The sequence below is a fragment of the Leptonychotes weddellii genome, chromosome 8 (genome assembly GCF_054177405.1).
Source record: "Leptonychotes weddellii isolate Sample4059 chromosome 8, ASM5417740v2, whole genome shotgun sequence".
NCBI lineage: Eukaryota > Metazoa > Chordata > Mammalia > Carnivora > Phocidae > Leptonychotes > Leptonychotes weddellii.
In genome coordinates this window covers 25,602,392-25,625,906 of record NC_138376.1, presented here as the reverse complement: position 1 = coordinate 25,625,906, position 23,515 = coordinate 25,602,392, and the positions used below count along the sequence as shown (strand labels likewise).

At 43.3% G+C, this 23,515-nt stretch overlaps 1 protein-coding gene across 8 annotated transcripts in view; it reads right to left on the bottom strand.

Annotated features, from left to right (window-relative positions):
• The window catches only part of ANKS1A (ankyrin repeat and sterile alpha motif domain containing 1A), a 177,834-nt gene that overhangs the window by 101,059 nt on the left and 53,260 nt on the right, over nucleotides 1-23,515 (bottom strand). For 5 of the 8 annotated variants that reach the window (XM_031032037.2, XM_031032038.2, XM_031032040.2 and 2 more), the window contains exons 2-4: nucleotides 6,941-7,021; nucleotides 5,021-5,177; nucleotides 3,029-3,091 (exon numbers count right to left, since the gene is read on the bottom strand). In XM_031032037.2, coding sequence (XP_030887897.1) covers nucleotides 3,029-3,091; nucleotides 5,021-5,177; nucleotides 6,941-7,021 — 301 coding nt within the window. The remainder of the gene's footprint in view (nucleotides 1-3,028; nucleotides 3,092-5,020; nucleotides 5,178-6,940; nucleotides 7,022-23,515) is intronic. The other 3 variants (XM_031032039.2, XM_031032041.2, XM_031032042.2) reach the window with 1 other exon arrangement.

Sequence of the window (23,515 nt, the reverse complement as noted above, 5' to 3'; positions counted from 1 at the left end):
GCTAAAATTGTAGGGCCTGAATCTAATCATGAGGAAATATCAGACAAACTCAAACTGAGTGATAGTCTACAAAATGACTGGTCTATATTCTTCAATACCGTCAGTGTCGCAGGTCTCTATGGCAATCGCTTAGCGGGTTCAGCTGTTCACTGAAAGGTTGGTGGTTCGGTCCCACCCAGGGATGTCATGTTTGTGGTTCCTAGTCATTAAAGACTAAGAAGGGCTGAGGAATTGTTCCAAATTATGTATGATCCTAGATTGGATCTTGTACCAGGAAAAAAAAAAACAAAACTGCTCTACAGGATACTATTGGGGAAATTGGTGAAATCCGAACATAGATTCTACATCAGAGATTCCAGTATTATATCAATACTGAATTTCCTGAATTTGATAACTATACTGTGGTTATAAAAGTGAATGCCCTTGTTTTTAGGAGATACATGTTTAAGTATTTGGGGTTAAAGGGTCATGATATCCATGACTAAGTATCAAACAGTTCATCATCAACTATAGCAACAATGAGAGAGAGAGAAAAAATGTGCATGCAAATGAGACAAATGTTAACAACTGGTGAATCTAGATGAAGGGTGCAATGCAGTTCACTGCATTATGCTTGCAACTTTTTGTAAGTTGAAAATTTTTTCAAGATAAAAAGTTTTATAAAAGCTTGCTAGGTGATTCAGATGCAACCAGACAAGCTGATCAGAATGTGGAGACAACTGGTCGAGACAACTTCCAGGTCTCTTCCAGTTCTGAAACTTAATTATTTTTAAGTGTACAGGAAAATAGATCTACCTTAAAACTAATTTGACTACTGCCCACCTTACGATATTCAGACTAAATTAAAATTATTTTAGAAGGGGGCAAATAAACAATTTTAATAGTTCCACCTTAGCTATGGATGACCTACATTTTAGACTGGTTTATGCTGACTTGCTGAAAAAGGAAAGGCTCCATATGTCGAAGAGGAAGATGAAAGCTCATGAAAACTACCCCCGCTCCCAGAATAGGCACTTGAGACTTCTTAATTTCTACAGGTGCCTGATAGGACTTAGCACACAAAACAATTCCCAGACACAATCCAGGTCAATAAAAACCCACTGAATCAGGATAAAACCCAGCGAGGTTAGATACACATCAGCTCAAAGAGAGTTTGCATTCGTAGCAAAATCCAAACAGCTTTATCCCTTAGTGTAGTTTGCATCATTTGGCCTTCAGGGGGTGGGAAGGCGGCAAAGGGCGGTATTTCCAGAGAGAAGTTATGTTCTTATTCCATTTAGACCAATTTTCTTTTTTGTGTGGGAAATCAAGGGATAAGAAAATGTGCTTTTAAGAACCAAAGACTTACTCTTTAATCAGAGTTTTATAAGCTAACTGAACTAACCACCGAGTGGGAAAACAATCACTTCATGGTGCCTCCCCATAAAACAAAACCCTGAATAGACTAATTGAGCAATGTTTCATTAATCTTCAATCCACCAGTAACAAAGAACAGATTCCAAAGTGCTGTTTCAGAAACACCACACTGTATATACCCTTTAAAAGTCAGATCTCAAATATTACTAGTTACCAGATAGTTGTACTTAATGTACATTCTCTTATTTAAACTCCAAAACAATCCAGCAAGGTAGATGGTATACTGCACTTTACAGAAGAGTAAACTAAGGCTCACAGAAATTAAGTAACTTATTTTAAGTCAACAAAACCAGTCAGTGGCAGCACGGATTTCAAACTCAGGCCTGACTTGAAAGGCTGTGACCTTTAAGAGTTTTCTCCTCTACTACACCAAATCCAAAAAAAAAGAAAATGAAGATAGGGTATCTTCCTCTTTTGAAAATTAGAAAACAGAATTCAGAGAGAGAGGGCCAAACAAAAGCTAATGTGTCCCACTACCCCAAATCAAACTGCTTCTCGGCCATTAAGGCCCGAGAGCTGAAGAACATGGCCCACAGAGGCTGCCTAGATCCAGCCCGCGGTTCGCTAAATCACCATTTCTCAAAGAATATCTGCCTAGCATTTGGAAACATGCAGAAGTACCTTAATGTTTCTCTTCCCTGAGGCAACTGTATTCAGAGCCAATGTGACTAATGCACTGACTCAACCAAACTCCAGACTGGTGCCAAAAAGCAAACCTCTCCTGAATGAAAATTCGGATCAAAACCAGGAGGTGAGAGCACCGAGGAGACAGGCTAACCATCACCAACCCACAAGCTCTGCCTCCTGGTGTGGTGAAGGCTGGAGGGTCTGGGCAGTTCATCACCAGGCCTAACAGGGCCACTACTTGCCCCAGCCTCACAGGGAGGGAGACTCAAGGCCAGTGCCCTGCTTGACCCTGTGACTTTATTTCCTATTTCAGAGCCCTTCCCAGGGCCAAGAGTGACCAAGCAGTAAGAGAAGTTAATAGCTGGGGAGAAGCAACAGAGGCTTTAAAGTCCCAGGCAGAAATGCACAAACTCAAGGAAATGAGGAGGGAGCAGAAAAGGACAGCTTTTAAGAGTAAAATGGAGTCCCCAAGCCCCTTCCCCAACACCTCCAATACTAGCTTATTGAAAATGAGATTCCACTTCAAAAGAAATAGAGAAAGCAGAGTAAAAAAAATTTTTTAATCCAGTTAGTACAATTTAATCATTTTTCTGTGTTTATTAAAAAGTAAGCTAATATGTTTGACATCTCTTAATTGAATTTTTCTTTTTTCAATTTAAATTATTTTAGCAATCACAATGGTAAATTATGCATATAATATGGTTCCTTCTCTTTCCCCATTTCGGCCATTTCTAAGCTTTTCAGACATTCCAGAAAAAGCACCCAACCTTTCCAGAATTAGCATGGGTTTTAAAAATAAAACCCAAACCCACTGGAGCTGCAATTTCCCATTCCCAGACAAGCCAAAAGCAGATGGGCTGAAGCAGACAATAGTCAGGGTGATGATGAGGAGCCTGAGTGGACAAGAGTGGAAGCCAGAGAGGACCAAAGAGGGAGTGCAGCTTGGAGAAATGATGCAGAGAAATCCTGGCAGCAACGTACACACCTTGGCATTGATATAAGGGTCAAAGGGGCCGTACTTTTTGAATTCTTTGATCTCAAGAGCATTCTATAAAAAGGAGAGGAAAAGAAAATGTGATGATAAAATGGATGAAATATATCAAAGCAAAGCCCAGCCCTGAGGGGGCCCAACATGAGAACAACTTGGATCTGCCCTCTGGGTTCCTGGAAAGGAAGTGAATGGGGAAGGCAGGCTCAAGGGCACAGCACTCATCACCCGCTCTTAACCAAGCATCCAACTGGAGCCTCATTACTGGTTTCTGAATAGATCAGCGTGGTACTACTACCTAGAGCCATTAGGTTCTTCCAGCTATTACAGACGTCTTGCCCAGCCCCTGCCCCACCCACCTGCCTGCCACATACTCAGAACACTGGGCGGGTGTCCCACCTATCAATGGATACTCCAGGCGGGAGGCAGCTGTGAGCAGGACAAGCTAGCACACTCAAGTGGCTCAAAAATCCAAGCAGCTGTGTTCCAAGGCAAAAGTGAGCAAAGACAGGATTAGAAATGGTTGCCGAAAATTTCTTAAATGAGAAGGACTTTAATGGGTGACTAGTTTGTTTAACATTGAGGAGTATTAGTTAAAAGCAAACTTCCTTATAAATTTCCTCCAGTTAAGAGAAATTACAATCAGTTTAGCCAGGAGGAGTAAAACTGCATTTAGATTCTGAAGCAGCAATTCTAGAGACAATTTTCATTCTTAATGTTATAACACAAACATCCTCATTGATTATCTTAAATTTCTGTGGCTTATCTATCCAGAAAATACAGCTTGAAAGGGGAAAGGAAGGCTGATGAACAGCTATACACACACAATCTCCAAACTGAAAGATCTGGGAGCATTGCTTTAATTTTCTCAAACCTCAGAGTGAAGCTGCCCTTCTCTGAGTCAGTTGTGCTCCTAACAGCTCACTGAGAGTGTGCATAGCCTTGCTGATAGATGGGCTGGCAAGAATGATTTCCTATTTTTTGAGGCATAACCCTGATCTAATTCTATAGGTAATTTAACAATCTCCTCTCAGCAAAGTCATTAGGAAAATAGTCCTGGGCTTACTGAGAAAGAGCAGCCTCTCTCTCTCTCATTCAAGCAACTAAGAAAAGGACCTGCTTCGGTTCAGAGCAGTGAGGAAAACAGAATGGCCTGTCACACAGGGAAAGCCCATTTCCTCTCAAATGGACACACGATCTCAGACCCACACTACAGGAAACTGCATCTTATGAGGATTGTCTAGAACTTGCATAATGTAAGTATAACTTTTCCAAAGGAATCAATGTAAAAAAGAGGAGGTACAGTCTCAGAGTACCTAAATCCATGGCCATTTTAAGGTATTTTTGCTCAAATGCTGCCTTTTTTCTTTATTTTCTAAGAATTATCTCCGCTTTGTCAAAGCATGGTCACTCTCAAGTTGACCTTAGGGGACATCAGGTAAATGATTTTCTTTCTGCTGAATCACCTCTGACCCCTGAGCTTACTCAGATGGTTTCTGTGAACTCCTTTTTCAGTCCCGGGACGCGTCCTTCCACTTCTGGCAGCTGTGATGTAGGGAAAACACAGCAGGGTTCACGCAGCACTGATGCGCACCGCACCGAGAGGACTGCTATTTACCGGCTACAGCTGCACTGCCATGTTGATGGTGTAAGCACAACTTGTAATTAATTAAGCCTGCCGGTGTGAAATGGTCTCTAAGCAATTTTACGGGATTTGTATTATGTCCCATTGTGCACACGAGGTATGTAGATCTTTATTATAGCACTACTCCAAATCTGCATGATTCAAATGCGTGTAAAATGCATCCTTGGGGTATAAGATCTCCCTGATGCCCTCGGAGGAGTGGCACTGGGGGTGGGGTGGGGGGAAGCATTTGTAGGGCCTGGAAGAGCTGGTTCCCTGAGATCTGTGCTATGGAACTGAAACAGTGCTGGGGCCGCCACAGTCTGGCTATAGCTGAAGGGAAGAACGCTTCTCTTCCTTCCGACCTGTTCGTTGACTCTGGTGTGTGAGGGCCCTTGATGGATGAGCAACCGCACTATCTGGGCATCTCCTTTCCAGGCTGCCAAGTGCAGAGGGTAACAGCCTTTGGAATCAGCCACATTGGTCAACGCATCGTTCCTCAGAAGAACCTCAACCACATCCCTAGAAGGCAAAAATCAATCATGAGTTTGCAGAACTCAGAAGTCTTTCCTACTAACAGCTCTTCACATTTGGGTAGCATGAAGACCTTTTCAGATATTACCCCACTCGGCTCCCTTCTCTCTACCTGAGCTCATCACCCAGTCTCTTCCTTTTATTCCATGAGCTACGTATACAGCTGCTGATATGCAGCCGAAATATCTTGAGCCAAACGACACTGACTCATCACCTCGCCATTTCTCCAGGCTTTCTAGACAATCCACCTATATTCCATTATTTTGAAAACATCTGGTCCCCTTGTCTAAACCTTGCAGTGTTTCCTTGTTTGTGATGTTTAAACAGCATTCAGAGATAAAATTTACATAAAAGTAGTCATGCAAGACAAATATCATTATTCACCACATTATTCAGAGCATTTAGTGATGTGGGAGCTAAAAGCAGACAGGCAGAGCAGAATTAAAGTTGCTGTAAACATAAGCCAGACACATATGGTATCATTTGATATATCCAGAAAGAAGGGCTTGGCTTTCTTTTTGGTGACACCTCTAATTAAGCAGATAGAAATATATAATTATCCCCATGCACATGAGGTCAAAGAAAACCCCCACTGTAAATAAAAACAGAATCTGGAAATAAGCTTGGCTAACAAGCTGCAGTCATTTAAGTTCAAGATTCACTTTAATTCAGGTTACCCCCTAGTTATGGGGGGAGGGGTCTCCACAGAGTCCTTGTTAGCTTTGTCTAAGATGGCCATAGAAAAGACATAAAGATCACATTCAATATATTTCAGAAAAGTTTAATGTAGAAGGAAACAATCATCACCTCTTTTTGGCATATCAGAGTCCATCAGGCTGGGCCAAATACCGCACAAGTGATACGGAGTACCACAAGGTAGTGAGGGCCCTGCTCCTTGCTCAGCAAAATCGAAAATGGTTCCAATAATCCCCCCTCATGAAAACTAAATTTCTACTTCTTATCCCCTAGAGTATGACGCCTCAAACTCTCCTTACCACCCTCTGTGCTGCTACACTCTGGTTTCCATTCTTCCACATCCTGGCAAATCTACTCACTGTACTCCATGACTCTGTCTGCCCCTGGGCTGAGCCATCACATTCTCTCACATGGAGGGCAGTGCCCTCTGGAAAAGGCCGCCAGACCATTTAAACCTATGTCATCTTCTCTCACACTCCCCCCAAAGCGCAGCTTCTCCAGAAAACTTTCTGCGTAAATCCCACCCGATAACTACTAACCAATACCTAGGAGAATTAAATAGGCCATATGATTTATGTATTTTTCCCCTTAAAAAGGGCTCTTGTTGTCTACAAGGCTAACTGTATGAGGAAGAATGGCAAGCCAAAAGAGTAAATAAATAACTACTTTAACAGAAGGGAAGTTTCTTATGACCACTCAATCTATTTTCAGGTTACAAAGGTGCTGGTTCCCTAAGAGATTATCCAGCCCCTTTATGATCTGGCTGCCCCAAATGTGACCTTCATATTCAGATCACTGTGTGGCACTGCACCATTTCAAAGCAGAAAAGGTAAAACTTAACCTTTGGTTGAAGTTTTTTGCGGGGTGGAATAGGGAAGAGTGCTTAAATTATATACTAACGAGAGACTGAGGAACTCTGGATGGACTGAATTTAGTTTGTTTTCCCCTGTTCCTCAACATTACTGCTTAGTAATCCTTTACAGAAACGAAGAAAAGACAACCCAAAGGCCTGGGTTCTGGAGGGTAGGGCAGGAATATAGCACATTAATACTTACTTATGGCCATTCAAAGCAGCATGGTGTAGAGGTGTATACCCAGTGCTGTCAACACAGTTCACGTTTGGCCCTCTCCAGATGCTATAGAGGCGGAAAAAAAGAAAAAAGAAAACTGAAGTCACAAACCAAATCTAGAGCCAGCTAATTACTTAGAAAAGAATTCTCTGTGGTGTTTAACCAAACTAGTTACATCCACATGACTCCTGATAAAGAACAGCAGCTATTTACTACAGAAATGCATAACACGGACAATACACAATCGTTTGCTGAACAGGGAGTCTAGCGTCAAGATAACAATATCATTTAAGAGCTTGCTCTTTTGTACTCTTCTCATCTTTTTTTTTTTTTTTTTAATCTTTTAAATTGAATCCATTTTCTCTTCAGGCATATGTTTGAACTCTGCTCTAGAAGCCAATGAAGTATTACATTTTCTTCTGTGTATTTTTTTTTTCAGTAAACTCTACCCCCAATATGGAGTTCGAACCCACGAAGCCACGAGCAAGGGTTGCATGCTCTACGAACTGAGCCAGCCAGGCGTCCCATGTACCCTTCTCATTTTTTTTTTTTTTAAGATTTTATTTATTTATTTGAGAGAGAGAGAATGAGAGACTGAGAGCATGAGAGGGAGGAGGGTCAGAGGGAGAAGCAGACTCCCCGCCGAGCAGGGAGCCCGATGCGGGACTTGATCCCGGGACTCCAGGATCATGACCTGAGCCGAAGGCAGTCGCTTAACCAACTGAGCCACCCAGGCGCCCTACCCTTCTCATTTTTAATGACATTATTCACTCAGTATGGGACTCGTGCCTCTAAATACTCCCAGGATTGTAAGAACAGTTCATTGAAAGGTCATCAAAAATATCACTGAACCAACCATTCAGCCAGTCACAGGTATTGAACACCCACCTCTACACTGGTGACTGAAGACTTAGAGAGACTTCAACATAGACCTACAGGTAATCTGAATGATTTGACCAGCAAGAACCAAGATGAAAGAACCCACATTAATAAAAGCACCAGGACACATGTGTTAAGATGTAAGAGACGGGTGCCTGGGTGGCTCAGCTGTTAAGCGTCTGCCTTCAGCTCAGGTTATGATCCCAGGCTCCTGGGATCCAGCCCCATGTCGGGCTCCCTGCTCCGCAGGAGGCCTGCTTCTCCCTCTCCCTCTCCCCCTGCTTGTATTCCCTCTCTCACTGTGTCTCTCTCTGTCAAATAAATAAATAAAATCTTAAAAAAAAAAAATATGTAAGAGACAATGGGGCTTTCCAAAGAATGTCTTATTGCTAAAAAAAAAAAACGGAATAACAACAAGATCTAAATTTGAGTGCTTTGTTTGAATCAGAAATACTGTACTAGGAAGCTGAAGTGTCATCTAACTTAATCCTTAAAGCCTTAATTCTTACTTCTGTTTCACACCTTACTGCACTGGCCAGAGATGCTGCTGCCTTTTTTTTTTTTCTTCCTTCCTTTCTTTTTTTTTGAGAGAGAATCTTAAGCAGGCTCCATGCTCAGCGCAGAGCCCAATGTAGGGCTTGATCTCATGACCCTGAGATCATGACCTGAGCTGAAATCAAGAGCTGGACGCTCAACCGACTGAGCCACCCAGGCGCCCCTTGGTCAGAGCTTCTAAAATAATATTAGGTAGTAGAGGGCAGTCTTGTTTTGTTCTTGCTTTTAATGAGAATGCCTCTACTGTTGGCAGTTGGTACGAGGTAAACACTCTGTAACATGGAAAGGAAGTGTCTTATTTTTTTCCTTAAAAAAAATATTAAAAATAGTTGTTCAGGGATGCCTGGGTAGCTCAGTTGGTTAAGCATCTGTCTTTGGCTCAGGTCATGATCCCAGGGTCCTGCGATTGAGCCCCGCATCAGGCTCCCTGCTCAGCGGGGAGTCTGCTTCTCCCTCTCCCTCTGCCTGCTGCTTTGCTTGTACTCTCTCTGACAAATAAATAAATAAAATCTTAAAAAAAAAAAAAATAGTTGTTTAGGGGCACCTGGCTGGCTCAGTCAGTGGAGCATATGACTCTTGATCTCAGGGTTGTGAGACTGAGCCCCACATTGGGTGTAGAGATTACTTAAAAATAAAATTTAAAACAACAAAACAACACACTACTTTTCACCAATCAGACTGACAAAAATGAGAATAAAAGGTATTTATAAAGATCAGGAAAACAAGCACTCTTATATACCACTAGTATGAGTTTGAACTGGTGAATTCCTCTGGGAAGACAATTTGGCAGCATCCACCAAACCAAAAATAGGCACTCACTTTGAGCCAGCATTTCCACTTCCTGGCAGCTATTCAACAGAAACACTTGTACACATGCACAAAGATACACGCTTGTACAGGATTGCTTCACTGTGAGAGCAAAAACTAAACACTTCATGTCCACCAACAGGTGGGCAGTTAAATGCCAGGTATGCCCATACGATGAATTATTATTACATAGCCATTAACAACAACAACCACAACAAGGTAAAGAAAACAAGTTGGACCTATGTGTCCCAACGCAGAAAGATTTCCCAAGACACACTGTGTTATGGGTAAGTGAAAAAAAGTAGTCATTGTGTAGTACACCAAACAGGAGCCCTTGCTTTCGAAGTGTGTATGTACACACACATACGGTGGATGGCGATGGGAAGAGTGCTCGCCAAGTGCTGCCAGTGGTTACCTCTGGGAAAGGAAATGTGCGTTGGGGGACACTACAGACGGTGGAAAGGGACTCTCACGTTCTGCTCTGTATTTTACCACACTGTTTAAAACACAATGAGAATGCAGTTGTGTATTTCTGTAATAATTTTTTAAAAGAAAGAGGGGAGGGGCGCCTGGGTGGCTCAGTCGTTAAGCGTCTGCCTTCGGCTCAGGTCATGATCCCAGGGTCCTGGGATCGAGCCCCGCATCGGGCTCTCTGCTCAGCGGGGAGCCTGCTTCTCCCTCTCCTACTCTGCCTGCTTGTGTTCCCTCTCTCACTGTCTCTCTCTGTAAAAAAAAAAGAAAAGAAAAGAAAAGAAAGAGGGGAAAGAACCTGTGCACAGGGAAAAGAAAACCAAGAAAAACATCAAACTGTTACTAATAAATGGTTGTATATGTGTGACCTGGGCCACTTTAATGAGCATGTCTACAATAGGTTTAAAATCTTAAGACAGGGGCGCCTGGGTGGCTCAGTCAGTTAAGCGTCTGCCTTTGGCTCAGGTCATGATCCCAGGGTCCTGGGATCGAGCCCCACATCGGGCTCCCTGCTCTGCGGGAAGCCTGCTTCTCCCTCTCCCGCTCCCCCTGCTTGTGTTCTCTCTCTCGCTGTCTCTCTCATTTTCAAACTGACCCACCAGACAAAACATCGTCATTCTATTAAAAAATAGGTGACACTAAGAATCAAAAAACAAATTATTCTCCCCAAGTCAGCGGCAGATCCCAAACTCCCATTTATAGAGCTCTTGGCAGTTGGCTGAACAAGGACTTTACGATCTAACTGGGATGACAAGAGGAGGTAAAGATGCAGTAGTACAAGGCTGGAATAACAATCCAACAGCAAGATGACTAGAATAAACCAACAGGAGCTGGGAAAAAGAAAATACCAGTAATGGGTCAGGCAGTCAGGAGCACAGGTTTGTCAGCCCTGAGGACTCCAGTAGGAATCTGCTAGCTCCTCAATGACCTCAATCCGGGTCCCAAAGTAACCTGAAAACTAAGACTTAAACCGCCCTCACAAAAAAAAAAAAAAAAGGCAGGACTGAGCAAGCCTTCTTTCACTCTAACTTTTCCCTCCACGTCTCTCGTCTACAGGTGATTAAGCTTGGATATCCTTTACCAGCACTAAAACTCCCTCAAAACAATTTGAAAGGATGAGGAAGAAAGACAAGGATTTCCCTGCATAAGCTGCAATGTTTCCAACCAGTAAGGTCTACACCCCCCTCCCCTGCTTTTTCTCTAACTAGCATTTCCTCTGAACGCCCATCTGGAAATTTGGGGGAATGGGGAATATATTAAATAACACCTAAATGAAAACAGAGAACTGAATCTCCCTGCTTAGAATTTTCGCTTCACACAGGATGGTAGTAATATCCCCCTCCACCCAAGTTTCTTCCTTTTTGGCAGCCCAAGAAAAGAGCTATTTACAATCTGGGTCTTCCTCTCTATCACAGCTGTCCTATTAGGATTTTCTAAGACAGTAAATGCCAAAGGGCTGCTCACCAACAAACAAAAGCAAAACACAATGTGCCAAGAAAACCAGAGGGAAGGAAAACAGTCCAGGAGACTCTTAAACCAGATTATACAGAAATGTAGATTATATGTAGATTATACAGAAATGTAATTGCTGCCCTTGATTCATAGAACAAACCCTCACAACTACCCTTGGTACGTCTCAGAGGAGTCCCAGCGATCCCACGTGAGGCAACTACAGAACCCCAGTTAAGAGCTGAGACTCTAGTTAGCTGCCTCTGCCTCTTGTCAGTTGTAGGACAAGTCACTAATCCTTCAAATCTTGCTCTGCATCTGCAAATTCTACTGTGATAGGCTCCCCAGGGCTTCAACGGCTCATGGAAACTAGAACCAAACTGGTTTGAACCAGTTTAATAGCATCAGGGTTGAGAAGCCAAAGACGTCTCACAGCAACCCAACCCCACGGACATGATGCCGGAGCACAGCAAGCCTTGCCGTCTGGGACGCAGAAGCACCTACATTTGGAGACGGCATCTAAAGACTGGAGAGGGCAAGGAAGAAGAGGGCTGATGAGAACCTGTGGCTTTTGAGTCCCACCTCAAAGGCCTCTCTCCATCCATTTACAAACTGACTACACGTTGATCCACGGCAGGTGGCAAGCTGGATCTGGAGGCAGTGATGAGTAACAGGCCAGCCGTACAGACACAGCCCACTCTGTACAGTGGGGCAGGTGCTGACTGAGGGCCTGCTCGTGGGGCTATTTGCGCATGTATTCAATAGATAAGTGAAGTGTGCCCCCTATGTGCCAGGCACTACTCCCGGGCCTGGAAACGCAAATGGGAAAAGACAAAGTCTCTGCCTTCGTGGATCTGGAATCTGGAGGGAGGGAGAGTGAGCAAATAAACAAATAAATAGAAATATGGTAGCAGGTAATGGTAAACGCCATAAAGAAACAAAGGAAATAGAGCAAGCAAAGTAAGAGAATAAAATGTGACGGGTGACACTTCAAATAAGGTACTCAGGAAAGACTTCTTTAAGAAGGTGACGCTGGAGAAGAGATATGAATGCAGTGAAGGAAGGAGCAGTGTGGGTGTCTGGGGAGGACAGGTAGAGAGAGCATCAGATGCAAACGGCCTGAGCAGGAGCAGGCCTGACATGCAGCTGGAGAGCAAGGAGGAGCAGGGGGCTCTGCCTGGAGGGAACAGGCTTACGGAGGCCACCCAGGGGAGCGGAGGTCAGCAAGCGTCCTTAAGCATCAACTATAGGTCGAGCTCTGGGGGAAGATACAAAGTCCACACTGAAGGAGAGGGGGACACTTTCCAAGCAAGAGGAAGGGGCACAGACTCTAAAGTCCAAACCACGATGATCAGACACTAAATCTCTAAAAGGGAATCAGGGTTCCTTCTATCTGAATTAAAAGGTCCATCGACAACACCCATATTTAAATCTACATATCACTCTTCAGACCTAGTGAAACTCAGGCAAAAACCTGAGGCAAAATTGCTGAAGCCTCTGTGAAACCGAACAAGAACAGCAGAAAATACACGGAGACACTTATTCTAGCCAGCACAGAAAGTGGCCCTGTTCAAATGTGCACTGGTCCATGACACCTTTCCTGACTGCACGAGCTGATACTAATCTCACCCACCTCAGATTTTCCAGATCATCTATGGCACCTTCACCACCACATTTATCATTTGACCTTGAACCACTGTGAATTCTTTAAGCTGCTCATCCACACCATGAATTTTAAACTCTTTAGGGAAATCCCTCATGTTTCCAAGAGCACAGCACTATGCAGGGAATTGGCTTAGGGCCACCAGTATGCAACTTCTAACACTAGGTTTTTACCAACCTGCTACTTAAATATGACATGGTCTCTATGCAGTAACAGACTTGCTACACCTGTATCCATTAAAAATGGCAACAGTCTCTTGCTGGGACAAAGAATACTGTATTTGAGATGTCTGTCCATAAAACACAGAGACAGAAGAACCCTAAGTTAGAATCAAAGTGCTCAGCCCATTTTCATCTGTGACTACTCAATGGAATACAATTTCAGGACCCAATGATAACCATAAAGTGGCTCTCTGCTAGCAGTCAGCTTGCTTCATGTCGTTGCCCAGCTACTTAACTGCTTACTCTACACAGACAAGTAATGGCATCTCAGTGGGCCGGCCAAGTGTCCAATCCAGTTCAATTCAATAAATGTTTATGCACTACCTTCCATATGCCAGTGTGCTACAGTCTCCACCCTTGAGTAGAGTGGGGAAGTCAGACAAGTAAACAAATGATAATACCGAACGGTGTGTGCCATTCTGGGAAGGAAGTATGCACAGGGTAGCTTATAGGGAAATGGAAATATGGGAGGCGTTGCAGAAGGGGAGATAGTTCGACAGAGCCTTAAAGCTTAGAAGGAATCCACCAGACAGAAGAAACAAAGAGGAAACACCTAAATTCAAGGTCTCCCCAGTTGTCCCAGCAAACTGGGCCACAGGCAAGTGACCATGAGGGGCCGGAGCACATGAGTGAAAGGATGGTGGATGCGAGCAAGGAGGGGCGGGCAGAGCCAAACTAGGAAGGGTCTTGGAAACCACCGAAGTTCTGAGTGGGGAATAATCAGATGCATGTCTTAGAGAAATCCTCTGTTGACAGCTGGGAGATGGGAGCCTAGATGGCTAACCGATTATTCACCATGCTGTTGTGATGGCCTGATATATTTCAGAATTTGAAAAAAAAAAAAGCATTATGCTAAGCAGTTGTGTAGATGATGGAAAGGAAGAGGTATATGACTAGATCCAAGGAGCTCGGCTGGAAGTAAGCAATTCAGGCATGAAGTGAGGACGTGAATGAAGGCAGTCGCAAGGAGGACAGAGGAAAAAGGATAGAATCAATGGACAAGACAGGATCTGGTGACTAAATCAGGGTGGGGGCATAAGGGTGGGTGAGAAGTGAAAAATTCATGGACAGTGAGAGTAAATTCAGGAGGAAAACCAGGGTCGCTCTGTTTAGTGATGATGATGTTATGAGGTAAGGGAGGAAAAGAGGGGAGGGAGAGAAAGTTTTGTATTGGATTAGTTAGGGCAGAAATGAATTTGGACTCCCACACGTAGATGTCCAGTCAGCAGGTGCATATGAGGGTCTGGAACGCCCTACGTTGGTTACATAGTTAGTTTAAAATGATAATGTTCAAGTGTTTACATGCACGCGTGTTCCCCATATTTGACCCCTACAACCATATTATGGAGTAGGAAAGTACATAGTGTTGTTTCCATCTTATAGGTAAGAAAACTGAAGTTCAAATGACTTGCTGATCATCATATAGCTAATTCATGTGGCACTGAAACAAAATCCCATGTCTGACTGCTAGTGCATGTTTTTTCCAGTTTTTCCAGGATCTTGAACTTGATTGTTGAGAGAAAACAACTTGGAGCTCTGTGGGTCTCCTCCGGCATTGATTCTCAGGAGGTCAAAGACTCTGAGAGCACCAAGTCAGGAAAGGGCCTTCTCTAGCACTGGCTCTATGAAGACAGAGCAATGGCAATACACGCAAGAGGTAAGAGAGGTTCTGAGCAGTTTTCCATCCAGTTTCATGAAATCATTAAGGTCTAAACAGGAGTTTGTCTCATCAGCCTTTTTCTGCCAAAGGTCTTCGCTATTTCCTCTTTTGAGTTTTCCCCGCCACCGCCACCGCAGATTTCTCTCTGAACCTCAGGAGGGACTGGCAGTCTCCCAACACAATGAAACATTATCCAAAGCCAGTCTAATTTTAAAAAGACTTCATCTTACTCAAACAAATTTGACACATCTTTACTAAAATGCCTTCTACATATTTAACTGTTGAGGTTTAAAAGAAGAAATAACAAGGAGCCCAGGAAACTATCCCCACTGTCAAAGAAGCTTGTGATCTCTGGAAAAAGACAAAACTTACCAACATGAAACAATTAGACACAAAACCTCCAAACCCGTGCAACTTCCCCTAAAATCAAGTTAACTGGGAAAAACTGAACATGTATTTTATTTCTGCTCACCCCTGAACCCCATTAAAACGCCAAGTAAAAACAAACAAGGAACAGGAGAAAGAGAACAGTGAACATAAAAAATCAACATTTTTTGGAAAATGAAAAGTAGACAAGTTAGCAGAACTGAGAAAGTGAATCCCTGTGGCCATACAAGGGGATGCCTTTTTGGTCTTCACACATACATACCCTGGGAAGGCTCTACATATACACACATATATACCCTGAGAAGGCTCAGGGATTAGAGGTACCAGGTGGTACATGAGGCCAGGGATAAGGAGGGGCTGAAAACAAGAACTTGATACAAATTCTGTTTATAAGGAGGCATTAGATCACTAAATCTCTGGTCCCATCCAGGGCAGCCAGTAGACGATTACTCCCCGTATCCAGGCAGGAGAAGGTAGATCTATTCTGTGAAGAAACTGAATTAGATGGGCTCCAGCCTTGGACATCAGGAACAGCAGAAGGCAGAGAGAGGCACTGTACTGAAAACAGAAGCCCTAAAAGGAAGTCTACATCCTGAAGGACATGATCTCAGCTCTGCTCCCAGAATGCTGGCGGCCCCACCCCCACCCCAAACAGAAGGCTGGACCAAGGACTCCACAGAACAATTCAATAGATATTGACTTTGGGGGATTCCCCATCAAAGCAGGTGGGTTCCTGCCCAATCACCCTATATGATATAAAAGCCATCCTCGCCAAGTTCTTTCCACCTCTATCCAGATTATGCAACTGGCTCTTTAGTGACTCGTTCTTAAATGAAAATGATCACCAAAGAGGACCATACATTTGAGGAAGGTTCAACATGAAATGACAGAGCACAAAACAGAATAAAAGGACTCAAAGGAACAGAAACAGAAAACCAAATAAAATCTCAACTCAAAACAACAGCAACAACAAACTACTATCACACAAAAACAGGATTAAAAAAAAACCCACAACAATCAGTGCAAAGGTTTTGGAAATTAAAAAATAATAGTAGAAATAAAAACACAATCAAAGAGCTAGAAGATAAATTTGAGTAAATCTCTAAGAAAGTATAACCAAAGAAAAAGATGGGAAATACAAGAGAAAAGATAAGCAGATTAGAAGACCAAGAGTTCCAGAGAAAAGCGAAAAAGCAGAGAGAATATTATAAAAGAAACAACTTGAGAGATTTTCCTAGAACTGAAGGATATGAATTTCCAGTTGAAAGAATCCATCCTATGCTCAGTACAATGAATAATTTTTTAAAAGATCCATCCCCAAGGCACACTGTGAAATTTCAGAATACATTTCAGAAGTCATGGGATAAAGAGAACACATTTTCCAGGGAGAAAAAAGTTCACACACAAAGGATCGAGTGGCATCAGAACTTTCAATAGCAGCTCTGGAAGCCATAAGACAAAAGAGCGATGCTTTCCAAATTCAGAGGTGAGGTGATTTCCAACCTAGAATTCTATAGCAGACAAATTATCAGTCAAGTATGAAAAGAGAATAAAGATATTTTTAGATATGCAGGGTCTCAAATTTTACCTCCCACACACCCTTTGATCAGGAAGCGACTGGAGGATATGCTCTACCAAATAAATGAGCAAACCAAGAAAGAGGAAGACAGGCATCCAGGAAACGGGGCCAAAAAAAGGCAAAGGGGATCAGCCATGCAGCAAGCCTCAAGCGTGGCTGGAGGATGAAGGGCTCCAGGGGCCTGCCTGCAGGAGACAATGAAACTGACAAGGTCAATGGATGTGCCTGCCTGGGATGTAGAAAGTAACATTTAAGGACTTCAAAATTATGGTTGTAGTTTGGGAATTAAGAGTGAGCTGGGCATTGGAAACTCAGAAAACCAACAAGAGAGGCAGTTAGTGCACTGTACAGGAAAAAAAGATCAGACTGTAGTATACTAATTGGGTTAGCAGGTGAATAATACTAATAGCCTTAATAATATAAACATAAAGCTTGTTAAAAATAATAATAATAATATAAACACAAATATTAGATACTGGTATAACTAAAAATTGTGAACTATCTGAAGGATGAAAAGGCAGTGGACTGACAGAGAGCAAGAAAGCTAAACCTCTTCATAACAAAGACTGACAGAGGATGCCTAAAACTTAAAAATCAAGAAACAGCAGTATAAGCGTAATAATCCAAAATATGGATGAAACAGCTACAGAGAGCTAAGAGCTGGAAATGGTTGCTTTCCCAGAAAGGAACTCAAGTGTGCATCAATGGCCTTCTGGTAAGAACATCAGAAACGAATCTGACACTACATGACAGGTTGGATGAGCCCTTGTCAACTATGAAATGTATAGTTCTGGTAACCTTGGCTTTTTGTGGCCATGTGTTTGTGTTTCGAGCATGATGAGAGGCAGGGACTTTGAAGGGTTTATTCCCTCATGAGAGAGAAACACAAGCAGAAAGGCAATGCACCCTTTTAACTTCACAGCTGACACGACTCACACAATCAACTTGGAAGGATGGCCTCCTTGGGCCACAAAGCCAGCAAAGAGTGCTCTCCTGCCTTCTGCCAAGGACAACGGCATTTGGAATAGACACACTGGTTATATCCAATGTTGCTCTCTACAGCATTCTATTCTGGGCCCTTCTGTGTTTAGTCGGTAACTGGTGTGGACACACGCAACACCACACGCCTGTCGGCAAGTTGCTTGAGAGCAGGGAGACTGTGAAGCTTGGACATAGTGATCACTGTAAGAGTGGCTGGTTCCAGTCACTGCTACCTGAGGCAAGCCTACGCTGCCTCCCGACCAGGGCATACAGCAGGGAGGGGGATCTGAGCAGCAGCATGAGGGGTTGCACAGTGAAACTGCTGTTTCACTATGGACGTGCACGTGACAACCTAGGACGTACACTGCCATGAAGCGAACGCCACTCCAGGAGTTCTCTGCTGTTACTACAAGGTATTCAGCAGGACCAATGTATAAATCAAATTTTTACAAGCCCTATTTCCCCCATGGCTTACACTATTACTTTGGGGGCCCTTATCTTTTATTTGATTCAATTTACCTTGGCATGGCTTCTTAACACTGTTTCTGTTCCACGGCTGCAAAAAAGGTACTGCTGAACTGCATGAAAATGACCTCCAGAGTTCAAAATTCTAATTCTTACTGGTGACTCAGGCAATGCATTCAGTCACTGAGCAAAACAAACAACTGTCATCCTGCATGCTCCGGGACAGCAGGGACGGTGCCTGTCTCGTGCCACCTTCCCAAGCAGCAACTACACAGTACCTGGCACCCAGAGGGAAGAAGGGGAAATGCCATTGTGCTAGTCTAGGTACCTTGCAATAAATAAGACCAAGTCCCTGCTCGAAAGAACTTCAGTGACACAGAAACAAACAATTATAAAGCGATGTGATGTGTGTTATAAAAGAACTGTGCAAATGCAAAGGGAACTTGGAGGAAGGCTGGGATGAATGGAATTCCATTAGCAAGACAAGGGACAACGAAAGGGCTTTGCGACAGCAGGGAGAATGTGTGATCCCACTGCAGCCAAGGTCATCTCGGAAAAGCAGGCACTTCGTGGTTTTCTGAATTCTTCACTCAGGGTCTCCTGTCCTGGAAGACTGGGCTCCTTCCTGCCTCTTCCCCAATCCCCCATTCCAACTTACCTCTTCAATTCCTATCCAGCTTGAGCAAAAAGCTCTCCTCCTCAGGGAACTCCCTGCTTTCCTTCCCAGGCTAGGCACGGCTGGCTCTTCATGAGCTACTTAGAGCTGCTTTTACTCTGCCCTCACTACAACGATTGCGGGTTAGAGTTCTCTATTTGCCACGATTTGATGCTCTTTCTCACTAGAATACAAACCACCATGTTTACCAACCATATGCTCACTGCCAAGAAAGCGCTGTACCTGGCACACGCTTTACGCTCAGAGAGGAAGAGAAATTGATGCCTCAATGGCATGAGGGGGCCTAGCTATTCAAAGAGAGGTATGGTAGTTTTTAGATATAGAAACTGGAAGAACTCAAATATCTTCTGTCAAATTACTTCTTAGGTCAAAAATACTGCACAAATTTTACTAGATATATGTGCAGATTCATTTTACCCTAACATAACATGTTACCTAGAAAGAAAAAGCACTGTTTCTTCTCTTGTTTAGTGAGTGAATGTGTGTGTGTATGTGTGTGTATGTGTGTGTGTCTGAAGAAGTGCTTATAAGAATGATCCGCTCCCACGGGGTCCTGGGTGGCTCAGTCAGTTAAGCATCTGCCTTCGGCTCTGGTTGTGATCTCAGGATCCTGGGATCGAGTCCGCATTGGGCTCCCTGCTCAGTGGAGAGCCTGCTTCTCCCTCTGCCTGCCGCTCCCCCTGCTTGTGCTTGCGCGCGCTCTCTGACAAATGAATAAATAAAATCTTTGAAGAAAAAAAAATGATCTGCTCCCTGGCTTGTCAAAGTCCAGAGGCTTCACTGAGCTGAGGTAGGAAGGCAAGGTGCCTTAATCAGTCACGTTTGGGGACAAAGAAGCCTTTGCCTTAGGGAAACCATAAATCTTGGCTTATATCTGTTGTCCCAGAATAATTATTAACAGCATCCTGGCCTGGACAATAATTTATATGGTCACTTTACTCCATCCAGACTTTGAGACCCATTTCTTGGAATTTTTTACTCTAAAAGGCCTAGAAACAACAGCTAACATTAAATGTTTGCCATGACCCAAGTATACTTTAATTAAGTGGATTAAATAACTCACTATTTACTTCTCACCAGAACCCTACAAGAGAACCCTAGGAAACTGACAAGTAGAGAGGTGAATAACTTATCCAGGGGTATAGAGCTGGAATGGGTAACACTGGGTTTAACTCCAAAATCTTAACCACTGTGCTATATGCAACTTCTTGAAACATGCTCTCCCCCCACTGTTTTTCTCATTCCTGAATAAGATGACTCCCCCATAGCTCATATTCTCTCATTTCCGCCCTGCTTCACATCCCCCACTCCTCATTCAGTCTGTCTTGCTCTTTATCTTTCTCACCAGGGTCATAGAAAACCAATAAAGAGGGCTGAGAGAGAGGCACTATGTTCTAGGTAGGAAATGGGTCCCAGAGGGAAATGAGTAGAGGTAGTTAACTGAAAGACTCCCATTAACATTTCCAGATATCCAATTAGTGACAAACTTCATTACTTAAGGTAACTATTAAAAGTATGAACATTATAATGAAAGATACAAACTGACTGAATTCATTTAATCTTAAGGTATTCAAGATGATTATTTTGTTTAAGGAAATTAAAATGACAAAAAAATTAAATATAGAAGTTAGTAATACATGCAAAAGGGATGAACACCTCAAATGAAATTTATTAGCAGATTCCAGGTCCTATATACACCACACATATTTCCTAAATGCCCCAAGCACCACAAACAAAAATTATGAATGTGGCTAACATGAAAGGTGAATGTCGGGGCGCCTGGGTGGCTCAGTCGTTAAGTGTCTGCCTTCGTCTCAGGTCATGATCCCAGGATCCTGGGATGGGAGCCCCGCATAGGGCTCCCTGCTCCGCGGGAGGCCTGCTTCTCCCTCTCCCACTCCCCCTGCTTGTGTTCCCTCTCTTGCTGTGTCTCTCTCTGTCAAATAAATAAATAAAATCTTAAAAAAAAAAAAGAAAGCTGAATGTCAAAGTTATTTTTTTTTTCCACACATAAAACTGACCCATATGTGTAAAGCCTGGATTTAACAAATATTAGCGGCAAAATCTCTAGTAAATCACCTAATCTCTATCTCAAATGGAGATGTCACTTGCCCTATCCCTTTCCTGAGAGGGTTATTTTATGGAATAAATGGGAGAATGTATGTGAAAAAACTTGTGAACTGGAATCTAAAGTATAAGGGCTTGGCATCAATATCTCAAGTGAGGCAAGGCATTCCAAAGAACGAGAACAGTCAGTATATACGTGTTGACATGAGAAAACATGCAAGATACATGATGAAGTGAGAAATGCACCTGCATAGCAGTATGTAGAGTATGATCTCATTTCTGTTAGAATGGTGTATTTTTCTAAGCCTCGGCTACGTACCAAATTGTTAAGACTGATGAGTTCTGGGGGGTGAGGCATGCATTACTTTTTGTAATAAAACACACGAATACATACACACACACACACACACACACACACACGTGCGCACAAACTGACAAAGACTCTCCTTGACCAAACTTTACTCAGGTTCCTCTGAGTACTCTTTCAACTAGGCCTTGACCTTTGTCCCCATCCAGTCTTTGGACTGCTCAGCCAAGTTTTAGCAAGAATCCTGTTAAGTAGGTTTAACAAGAGCTCCCCCCACCCCACCCCATCTGATAAAGTTCCTCATCCCCCACCTTTGCTATCTAAGTCCTTGGCCTGCCTTTAGCAAGAATCCTGTTAGGTCAGTTTAGCAAGAATCCCCCTACCCTGCTGTCTCCTCCTCTTAGTAATTTTTCATCCCCTGACCCCTCTTGGTAATTTTTCATCCCCTGACCCCTCACCCTGCTGCTTGGCTATAAATCCCTACTTGTCCCTGTTGTATTTGGAGGGGAGCATCATATTTCTCCCCTTGCAGTGGTCTTAAATAAAGTCTTCCTTACTGTTTTAACAACAGAACAATTTTTATTTCTTATTTATTTATTTTTTTAAAAGATTTTATTTATTTGACAGAGAGAGACACAGCGAGAGAGGGAACACAAGCAGGGGGAGTGGGAGAGAGAGAAGCAGGCTCCCCGCCGAGCAGGGAGCCCTATGCGGGGCTCCCATCCCAGAACCCTGGGATCATGACCTGAGCCGAAGGCAGACGCCCAACGACTGAGCCACCCAGGTGCCCCAACAGAACAATTTTTAACAACACACACACACACACGCACACACACACACACACCTCCTTTTTTTTTTTTTTAAGCGAAGTCAGATCTCTTCCAGGGACACAGGCTTCCGTTTATGAGATTCTTAAGAGTTCTTTTAAGGAGTATGGAGAAAATTCATTTCTGGAATTGGCCTCCTTTTTAAAAAACCTCTTGTGGTCTTTGATTTTTTCCAGCCTCTGGAGGATGAAAATCAATTATTCCCATTTGCTTCTGAATGGAGCTCTTCAATTACAAAGGCTAAGAACAAGCTTGCCCAAATGAGGGCAGTACCGGTCCCCAGGGGAGGAGACCAAATGGGTCAGTGATTTCAAAGGCTAGTAAGATTTTAGAAGACGTTGTAGGAATTGCCCGTAATGGTTATATACCACTATTTTAAGTGATGGTGAGGATAGGGGAGGTGAGTGAGTCAACTGCGGGTTACTGAATCCCAGATATTCCAAATCCTAAAACAGTTCACAAAGTTGTCCCTTCCTTTCCATTTCCAAAGTTGCTGCCTTATCCCTGAAATAACCTCCAAAATGATCTGGACTGCCTGAAGTCTCCCTCCATCGACCAAAACCAAAAAACACTTTCTACAATGTTGTCACTATTAACTTTCTAAAAGACCTACACAATCAGGTATTCCTCCCCAAGAGCTTTTGATAGCTCTCTCTCGTCTCTGGGGAAAGCTTCCTAGCCTGCCATGCAGTAAGGATCTTCCCAAGCTATCCCCAGTCACCTTTCTGGCTCCCCCTCCACACACACACACACACACACACACACACACTCCTGTACACACCCTGGGCGCCAGCTATGTGCCACCTGTCTTTGTGCTTGCTATTCTCTCTGATTCATCCTATCTTAATCTCTGTGAAATCTCAAATACCCTTCAAAGCCCCAGCGAAATGTCATCCCACTTTTCAGGCTGAATTAACTTTATCCACGGCTTTGCTTTTTCTTTTTTTTTTTCCCACGGCTTTTCTTTATAGTCCTCTATTTAAAACATTACAGTGCTCTGTTTTCTTTATTTGCTTACACCCAGCCTATTTCCTTCATCAAAATATGAACTCCTCAAGGGCAGGGGCCTTGTTTTATTCCTCTCTCAATCTCTAGGGCCTAAAACCATCTTGCCCAAAACTTCTACTTTAGAGATGGGAAAACTGAGCCACACTGAAGGGAAGAAACAGTTAGTAAATGGCTGAACCAGACTGAACTGGAAGCCTTCTGTCTTCCTGTGAAACGTTCTTTTTAGTATACCACCTGCCAGGATAAACCTTCCTTCCTCATATGATACTTGTCCTCAGCTCTCTCCTTCCATCACCTTCCCTGCCCTTCTCCCCTTACTTCTTCTCTTCATGAGGTGACCTACCAAGAGGCTTGAACATTTGGTCCAGCACACAGCTAAATACCCTCATTGTTAAGGCTCAGAGTCATTCTGCTAATGGGTAAATCCCAGTGTGAGGAATGGTCTGGTACTGTGAGATCAGGTGAAAGGAAAGCAGGTGAGGTGAAGTCCATAAGGTTTGCAGAGGAAGCTAGATCGTTCTGAGGGGGCTGATGTGCAGAAAGTAATCTCCTGGCTGA